General features: G+C 41.2%; 1 protein-coding gene across 1 annotated transcript; it reads left to right on the forward strand.

Annotated features, from left to right (window-relative positions):
- Nucleotides 1–23: 23 nt before the first annotated feature.
- Nucleotides 24–7,777, forward strand: LOC146562787 (putative aminopeptidase W07G4.4). Its single transcript, XM_085294956.1, has 16 exons — nucleotides 24–217; nucleotides 1,011–1,052; nucleotides 1,139–1,229; nucleotides 1,936–2,084; nucleotides 2,188–2,296; nucleotides 2,585–2,712; nucleotides 2,780–2,879; nucleotides 3,069–3,144; nucleotides 3,231–3,316; nucleotides 3,819–3,923; nucleotides 4,162–4,237; nucleotides 4,314–4,432; nucleotides 4,518–4,601; nucleotides 5,968–6,025; nucleotides 7,008–7,189; nucleotides 7,280–7,777. The coding sequence occupies exons 1-16, from the start codon at nucleotides 207–209 to the stop codon at nucleotides 7,412–7,414; spliced, it is 1,551 nt and encodes a 516-aa protein (XP_085151082.1). The 5' UTR covers nucleotides 24–206; the 3' UTR covers nucleotides 7,415–7,777.
- Nucleotides 7,778–8,480: the final 703 nt, after the last annotated feature.

Below are 8,480 nucleotides of genomic sequence, written 5' to 3' on the forward strand. Positions count from 1 at the left end.
ACCACACACTGAAACCAGCCGTTTAGTGTCAAAGCTGCCTTTATTAGCCGACCCAAAAAGCACTTTACGGCTAAGCTTGTCTTTATCTTGCAGCTACGGAAGTCCCTGAAGGCAGCGTGAGTGGATCATGTGACCAATTCCTAACCGGTGTAGGAAGGATCATTTAGGCTTTTCATCCTGAAGGTAGCAGAGAAAGACGACAGAAAATGTGCACCAGGTAGTATTTACGTTTTATTTAAAATTCAAAACGGCTAATTTAACGGTTTTCTGACGTGCAGCTTTCTGCCGCATGCGCAGAATCGGATCCAATTTCAACATGTTTTTGTATTTTAACCCACAAATAGCAGGCTGTGAAAATAAGATATATTTTACTGTAATATAAACGTAATGCAATAAGTCAGAGTGGTAATATAGCAAAAAGGAGGCCATATTAATCCACGTGTCTCACATAAACGCGTAGTTTTAAGTAGTCGTAAGTAGTAGTAATGATATTGCTGTGAGTGTGATTACTTGTTTAAGCACGTGTTTAACTGGCTTTGCACACAGCTGCGTGATATTGAATTTATTGTTTTACGTGTTATTTATTTAGTTAAAATGTGGATAAATCCGAACCTACCATCCTGCTTGCAGATATTTATTCATATCTAGTTTTAACTTTCGGTTACTTCTTCTAAGCGTCATATGATGCCAGAAGTATCTGACTCATGTGAAATGAGTCAGTCTCGTGAGCATTTTATTCCCTGTAAAGCGCAGGTTATTTGGTCTGGAGACAGTCATTTTAGCTCAAGCAACAAGATTTCTGGCTTCAAGTTGCATGGACAACCAAAGTCTAAACGTGTTTACCGCCACAGGAAATGTATTGTGTGACACTCCTTAGCAGCTGTAGATAACACAGAACCTTGGCCCACTTTTTTTTTATCAGTAGCCTGCATTATAAAAGACTGATTGTGCAACTCTGTCTTCTGAGATATCGTGTTAGGCTCTGCTGACATTGCAGTTTCTCTCTCCAGCGTCCAGCCCATCCAATGGACGAGCGACCTCAGGAACCAGAAGTAAGTATCAGGGCCCCACTTCCTCTTTGACTGTCAGTTTTTATTCTTTTGATTTTCTTAAAAGACCGTTTGTTTCTTCTTTCTAGTTTTGATGGGATTGTTTTAGTGACCCAGAGCCATGAATCCCTGCCCTCTGAACTTGAGTCCCTGAAAGCCCCACTGCAGGACTACAGTGCTGTAAGAGTCCGACTCTCTTCTTTCGACTATATATTTGCTTGCAGTTGTGCAAAAGATGGGCATAGAAGCTGGATTAAAACAATAGGGTTAAACAAATAAGACCACATTAAAATAAACTTGAGGAGAAGTTAAAATAAGGAGAAAAAAGGTACGTGTCAGTATATTTTCATGTTTTATGTCCTTGGAGAATTGTTACAAACTTAATGAAAAAGAAAGCAAGTCATGGCTGGCTGATCTCATCGGGCAGGGCATTCCAAATCTGATGGAAAAACACTTTCACATTTAAACCTTGTCTGAAACTTTCTATAAGGGCGTCACCAAAGCAAATAAAGGGCCAAATGAAATTAAATCATCTTAAATTGAACCAAGTGATTGGTAATCACAAGATCCACAAACCAAACAATAATCTCAATTTAAGCTACATTATATTAGATTTAAACAATCACTTTATTAAATCAGCACAGTTTTAGCAGATATTCGTCATTATATCTTGTTGTCATTCCTGCTACATTAGTGTGAAAAAGCATCACACAGTCTGTTATGTTACTGTGACAGTAAGAAGTTAAGGAAGTGTGATGGATGTGAGCAGCTGCATTGAAGGACCTGAAATTGCCTGCCCTCTAAACCTCAGTGTGACAGTGACGTCCTGCAGTCATGGTACTACTACTGCCCTCTACTGATGCATTGTGCTTTGTGGTGATTCTAGGTGGACAGCGGTCTGGGGGAGGAGGTGGTGGTCATCAAGGTCCCTGGCCTTCCTGGTAACCGCTTGGTGTTTGCCTCCACCGGCCCCGTAAACCGCGACTACGATGACATCAGGCGCTTCAGTGATGCAGCAGTCAACGGGATCCAGCGGTCAGTTGAAGGCAGCTGACTTTTTTTCTTCTCCTTCTTTGACTTGAATTGCTGGTTTACTTCCATGTTTCTTACCTCATGTGGTGTCTGTTTGCCCTTTCAGTGCCTTAAAAGCTGGCATGCAGCGCCCCCTGCTGGTGTGCCCTCCACACGCAGACTACAAGAACAACACCTTGGTGGCTGCGCTCGGAGCCCTTCATGCACTCTACATGGTGAGAAAATATCTTGATTGATGGTTTACCGTTTGCCAGTAATGACAGGTTTAGTGTATAAGTGCTATCATCCATGTATGGAAATCGAAAGGTGTGTGAGGTGGACACAAGCAGCTGCAGACACTACACACAGTCACTCTAGAGACGCTGTCCGCAATCATAATGATGCTGTGGCCAAGTTTAGAAATTGTATTCAGATAGTTTCCCTGTATGGAGCCATGAATTAAAAACAAGAAAACGTATCTGTGTGCAAAAAGGACACTCATTCACCCTCTTTGTGCCCAAAAGCCTCTTGAAGTGAGAGAGAGCAACGTGAAAAAAAATGACCACAAGGTGTGTGTTCTGGGACTGTGGGCAGCGGAAGAGGCTCGGGGAACAAAGCTGGTGGAGCTGGCTAATGCTCTGGAGAATGGGAGGTGAGTCAGATACTTGAACTCATTGTCTGCACACGTTTCCTAAGCTGACCACATTTGGCCCCCTCAGACTGGCGTACCGTGACATCGGTGGATCAGACCCTGAACGTATGGCTGCTCCTCGTGTGGCTGATTACGTCCAGGAACTCTTTAAAGACAGCCCTGTGAAGGTAAGAACGAGTATTATTACATCTATATTCTGCTTTTGTTTTTTAAGAAAAATTCAGAATTTGGAATTTTTGTTGATTTTCAGTCTACAACTTTTTTTTTTTTTTTTTTTTTAAATTTATCTTTGGTTCTTCTGTGACAGTTTAATCCACGTTTTCTCACCTCAAACCTCTGCGTTTGTTCACCGTCAGGTTGAAGTGGTGAGCGACCTGAAGACTCTGGAGAAAGAGTATCCGTGCCTGGCTGCGGTCAACCGCTGTGCCAACAGTAAGATGCCACTGACCCACAAAGCTGTTAAGATGGGTTTTTTTTTTAAAGCTATCAAACTGATTTAATGTTTTCTTCTTTTACAGGTGTACCCCGTCACCAGGCCCGAGTCGTCAAACTGCAGTACTGCGGAGAGGGGCCGATCGAAAAGACGCTCATGTTGGTGGGAAAGGTGAGACTACACTCTTACGTGTCTGCCCTTGAACCAATTAAATCGCTTTATTTAAATAGAGCCCATGGCATTGACTAACTTCATGCCCACAATGAGCAGATATAAGCTTATGATCAAAAGTGTATTTATCCAGATTAAAATGTCTCTCTTACGGCATGTTCAGAGTTTAGCACCAGCTAAAACAGAGAGCTAGTTTCTTCAGTGTTACACAGATTTGCTGAACACTTAACTGCTTAAATTGGCTGTGAGTTGCCAGGTTGTGTTGACAGATGGGCTAGAACTGTATGTAGGGTGTAGATTGTTTACTACATTACATATCCAATCTGGTAAACACCATAGAGGCGCAGATGCATATATTATTGATTCGTAACAGTGTTTGATTATTATGGGAGTTAACAGGAAGAATGGCATGCAGGAAGGTGTCAGGTAGGAAATCAGAAAGAAGTGGCGGGTATTCGTTTGTACTTAGTCAGCAAATGTGCCTCTGATGTGGCGTTTCCAGGGTATCACCTACGACACCGGTGGAGCAGACATCAAGGCTGGTGGCGTCATGGCTGGGATGCACAGGGACAAGTGTGGAGCTGCTGCTGTCGCTGGCTTCTTCCAGGTGAATAATCGCCTCTTTGCACCTGAACAATAAATACTTGGAATAAATATTCATCACTTGTGACTCGGCTATAAATCAGCTCTGCACGCTGCTGAGTCACCGTTAATAAAAACCTTATTAGATGCACAGAGGTGAATATTTCGCCTCCCTGCAGTCTTCAGAGGGCCGCTATACATACTGAGATTTGATACATTTTAAATGGGGGAGTGAAACTTTTGAAACTCCTCTTGCACTTCAGATCGTAGCCCAGCTGAAGCCACAGCACCTGAAGGTTGTTGGCGTGATGGCCATGGTGAGGAACAGCGTGGGTGCAGGTCAGTGGGCTTCCATTTGTTTTTCCACAATATTTCTGTGGAGTCTCGTCAGCTGACATTTTTTGATTTTACTCAGATTGCTACGTGGCGGATGAGCTGGTGGTTTCCCGTGCGGGTCGTAGGGTGAGAGTGGGAAACACTGATGCCGAGGGTCGTATGGTGATGGTCGACCTGCTCTGCGAGATGAAGGAGAAGGTCGGAAAGCTCGGGAGACATCTTTAGCTGTTAGTTTTCAGTTGCATTCCTTCCCAGCGTGACCTTACCTCTGCTCTCCACACAGGCAGTAAATGAAGTTTCTCCGCAGCTGTTTACTATCGCCACTCTGACTGGTCACGCCATCAGAGCCATGGGACCCAACTACTCTGTGAGTACTGCTGAAACTCAGACAATATCTTCAAGAGCTGTGTTTTTATTCAAGAGCATGTTTAACAGTTGAAATGAACCATTTATGTAAAGCCTCAAGCAGTTATAGCTGCTCTCTCTTTAAAACAAATTTCTTTTGATTGAGTGCTCCTTGCAAACAGAAGGTTTGAACAGCAGGCTAATGGGACTTCTGTGCTCACGGCCAGAACAGCGTGCCTGAGCTGAACATACGGAGGACATCTGCTCTCACTGACTTGTAGCCTAAAGTTAAAAAAGAAATAAATAATAAAACAGATTGTTTAGAGTAATCTGAAGATGGAGCTTTTGGCTTACAGGGTTTCTTATGCATACACTAACTACTTTGGCAATGTTTAAAATGAGCATGCACTATTGTAACTAATTTTTTTTTTATCAATACAAAACAAAAAACAGTCTGAACACATTCCTCAAACCCAACCCACCCTACCCCTAGAAAACCAGATCAAGGATATGAATATAGTCAGACATTAACATATTTACTCAATCGTGTATAAAAATATGTTGTCATGTTGTCATTCTGTCACATGCATTCAGTACACCAATACTGCTCTGTGTTAGTAATGACAGCTTCCATGCTTATACTATACAAATTATATAAATGGTTGCCAGGTAACATAAAATGTGTTGTATCTGATCTAATTTAATTCAATTCAGATTTATTTATACAGTGCCAAATCACAAAAGCAGTCGCCTCAAGATGCTTTATATTACGAGGTAAAGACCTACAGTAATAAGAGAGGAAAACAACCCTCTGTGAGGAAGCACTTGACAACAAATCCTTCCATGGAGAGAGAGTGAGCCTTCTAGCCAACAGAGATAAGAAGGCAGTCACGTTCACTTAGAGAGATATCTAATGGGGCCACCCCAAACGGTGAAATCAATGGAGATGGATGTGCTGTTTGTCCACATTTTAGAAAACAAGCCAAAACATACAACAGTGGTCAGGATCCTCCGCATCAGTCACACGATGATCAGCAGACCAATGACCACTATGTACAAGTTTAAACTGGACTACAGTTTGCCCAGTTGGGTCTGAGGTAGATTCTCCCAAATCAGTTTCCCAGTTTGTTTTTAAGATCTTCTAAACTAGTCAGGTGATGCGTATTGAGAAAAGCATGGATTTTACTCATAATCTCTTTGTAATCAAGTTGGCATTTAGAAATCTGACCTAAATTTGTTGTTGTGGTACATAAACAGTAACAGTCTGAATTCTGAGCTAAATGAAACAAAGAATCTGTGACCCCTCCTTTATGATAGGAAAAAAAAATAAGAGCAGTGTTTTAATCATCATTGTTGTACTAAGTTAAGTTTGGAACTTTTTGATTTAGATCATCATGGATAACGGACCAGCCCATCGCAGCGGGAACGCTGCTCAGTGGCAGAAAGGTGAGAAATATTTACAATTATAGATCTACTTACCTAAGGCTTCTCCAGCTCTTTCAGCTGGAGCTGAATCATTTTGTTAACAGTTGAGTTAGTTCACCTGTTTTGCCAGGTGTACAAACCAAAACAGCCAAGACAACTTCACTGACAGAGGAAACGCCGAATAACCAGTCCTTTAGTTATTTTAACTGTACAGATGATGCTTTGAATTACTCTGTTCTGCTCATTTCAATTACAGCTAAAACCATTATTCAATGAATGGACTCCTTGATTGCTGCATATTTACTCAGATACTTTGGTTAATTGGATTTCAATATGTTTTAAAAAATGAATTATGTTTGCATCGAACTCAGTTAAGACATAACTTTAGTGCAGACTACAGATTTATGGGACCTGATTTAGGGTCTAATTAATTAGAAAAATCTTCCCAGATCTTTACACAGACTGTCTAAAACAGGGCAGCCTTTCAAAGCTTATTTATATATAAATTGAATCATGTGACCTCTTTAGAATCTATGTTTTCAACAGCTTTTAACTTTTTTTTTTTTCGGTGTAACTATTATTGGAGCAAATTATAATGATATTGTCAGTGAGACCACTCCTGTTGGCCTAGCACGTTTTTGTAGTTTAGGCTTTCATAAAATTGCAGTACTACCGTTTTCCCAGCAGATGCTGCTATTGTAAGAATTGCAAATACTTGAAAAGAAGTAAAAGCACATTGCTTCATAAACCTCTTTCCACCAGTGCAGGGTCCTATCTTGTTCCTGTTTCATGCATTCAGCCCACACCACTATAAACCTGCTGATCTCATAGCTGGAACCACTGATGTTAGCTGAGGGGCAGCTGCAAGATACCACTGATAATGTCTGCTGTGACTTTCATTCTGTGAAATGACCCTACCTTCTCCTATACTAGCACAATGTTGCCTTCAGTTGGCAGAACGCTGCCTTTGATTTACACTAATACATGGCCTTCTCCCTTGCAGCCGGAGAGGTGCTGGGCGATTTGTTTGAGGTGTCTACTATCAGGCGCGAGGACTATGAGTTCCACAAGGGCCAGTCTGAGTACGAGGACATCCTGCAGTGCAACAACCTGCCGTCCTCTGCTACACCTCGAGGACATCAGACACCTGCAGCTTTCCTCATCATGGCTTCAGGACTTGACAAGGTGCTTGCTGATTTTATTCATCTGCTATTCATGTGAAATGTGTGCATTCGTGTGGAATGACCTGTGTTACCTTGTGCGTGCCCACCACAGCACGGCGTGGATTCTGAAGCCCCTCTGCCGTACTCCCACATTGACATCGCCGGGTCCAGCGGTCCTTTCCCAGGTGTACCAACAGGAGCCCCAATCGTCACCATGGCAACCAACTACATACTCTCTGATCTCTAAACAGAGAAATTTAGTCTCTGCACTTAAACCCTGCACAAATTTCTTCCCATCCAATTACAAAAGAAACACCTGCTACAGCACTTAAAAAATTAAAAATAATCTGTCCTGTTTGACATGACTTAATACCTCAGACTGCTTTTCTGTAAGACTGTTTGCTGCTTCATATCCGAATCAAGTGTCAAACCAGCCTGTCAAGTGGCCTGAATCAGTACATTCTCAGGGGTTAAATGGCCGTGCAAACGTAACATCCTTTTCTATGTGTGCCTGTATGTATGCACCAGACTTTAGATGTGATTTGTGTAATTTGTGACACCATGTGCTTGTCAAACCAAGTACTTCATCAATAAAAAGGTTTTTGAGGTCTTTGTGTTCTCTCAACGTAACTTGTTTTCTTACAAGGAGGAAGCCCCATTTTTATTGCCTTTGGACCAAGTTTAAAATAAAAAAGGAAGTGATGGATTTTTATTTTTACTTTTTTTTTTTAAACTGGAAAATCCTAACTGATGTTCAAAATTGTTGCACTTGTAGTAAACCTATTTTTAAAAAGACTAGATACATTTAGCTAACTATTAAGCTTTGTAAAATTTTGAATAGTTAGGTGATAGCTACAGTTAATTTACACATTTAGCATGCAAAACAGTCATATTACAGTGGTCATTTTATATGACAAATACATTTTGTTGTTTATATAGAACAAGTACTTTGGATGTGAAGATTAGCTCCCACTTTGATTTAAATTCAATACTTTGTCACTGAAAAGAAGTCTAACTACAGATTGAATCTGACTGATACCATAATATAAGAAAAAGAAGTTAAATCACAACAGTGTGTCTCAGTTTTGTTTTGTAGTAAAATAAATTGCAGCTGCTACACTTTGGACTTACATTTTAAGAAATAAATGTACTGCTCATTGCCCAGATTGTCCTGTATGTATAAAACAAAGTTGTTTTTTTTCTTTAGATGAACAAGAACTTCCATCCATCCATTCACTTCCGCTTATCCTTTTCAGGGTCGCGGGGGGCGCTGGAGCCTATCCCAGCTGTCATAGGGCGAGAGGCGGGGTACA

The sequence above is a fragment of the Mchenga conophoros genome, linkage group LG12 (assembly GCF_057382185.1).
Source record: "Mchenga conophoros isolate Kocher_MC1m ecotype Shallow Benthic linkage group LG12, M_conophoros_male_GT1.1, whole genome shotgun sequence".
NCBI lineage: Eukaryota > Metazoa > Chordata > Actinopteri > Cichliformes > Cichlidae > Mchenga > Mchenga conophoros.

Excerpts from the sequence above, each read along its gene's own strand:
- LOC146562787 (XM_085294956.1), top strand. Across the intron at positions 2,713-2,779 it reads AATGCTCTGGAGAATGGGAG|ACTGGCGTACCGTGACATCG; the intron begins GTGAGTCAGATA and ends TGGCCCCCTCAG. Across the intron at positions 6,026-7,007 it reads CGCTGCTCAGTGGCAGAAAG|CCGGAGAGGTGCTGGGCGAT; the intron begins GTGAGAAATATT and ends TCTCCCTTGCAG.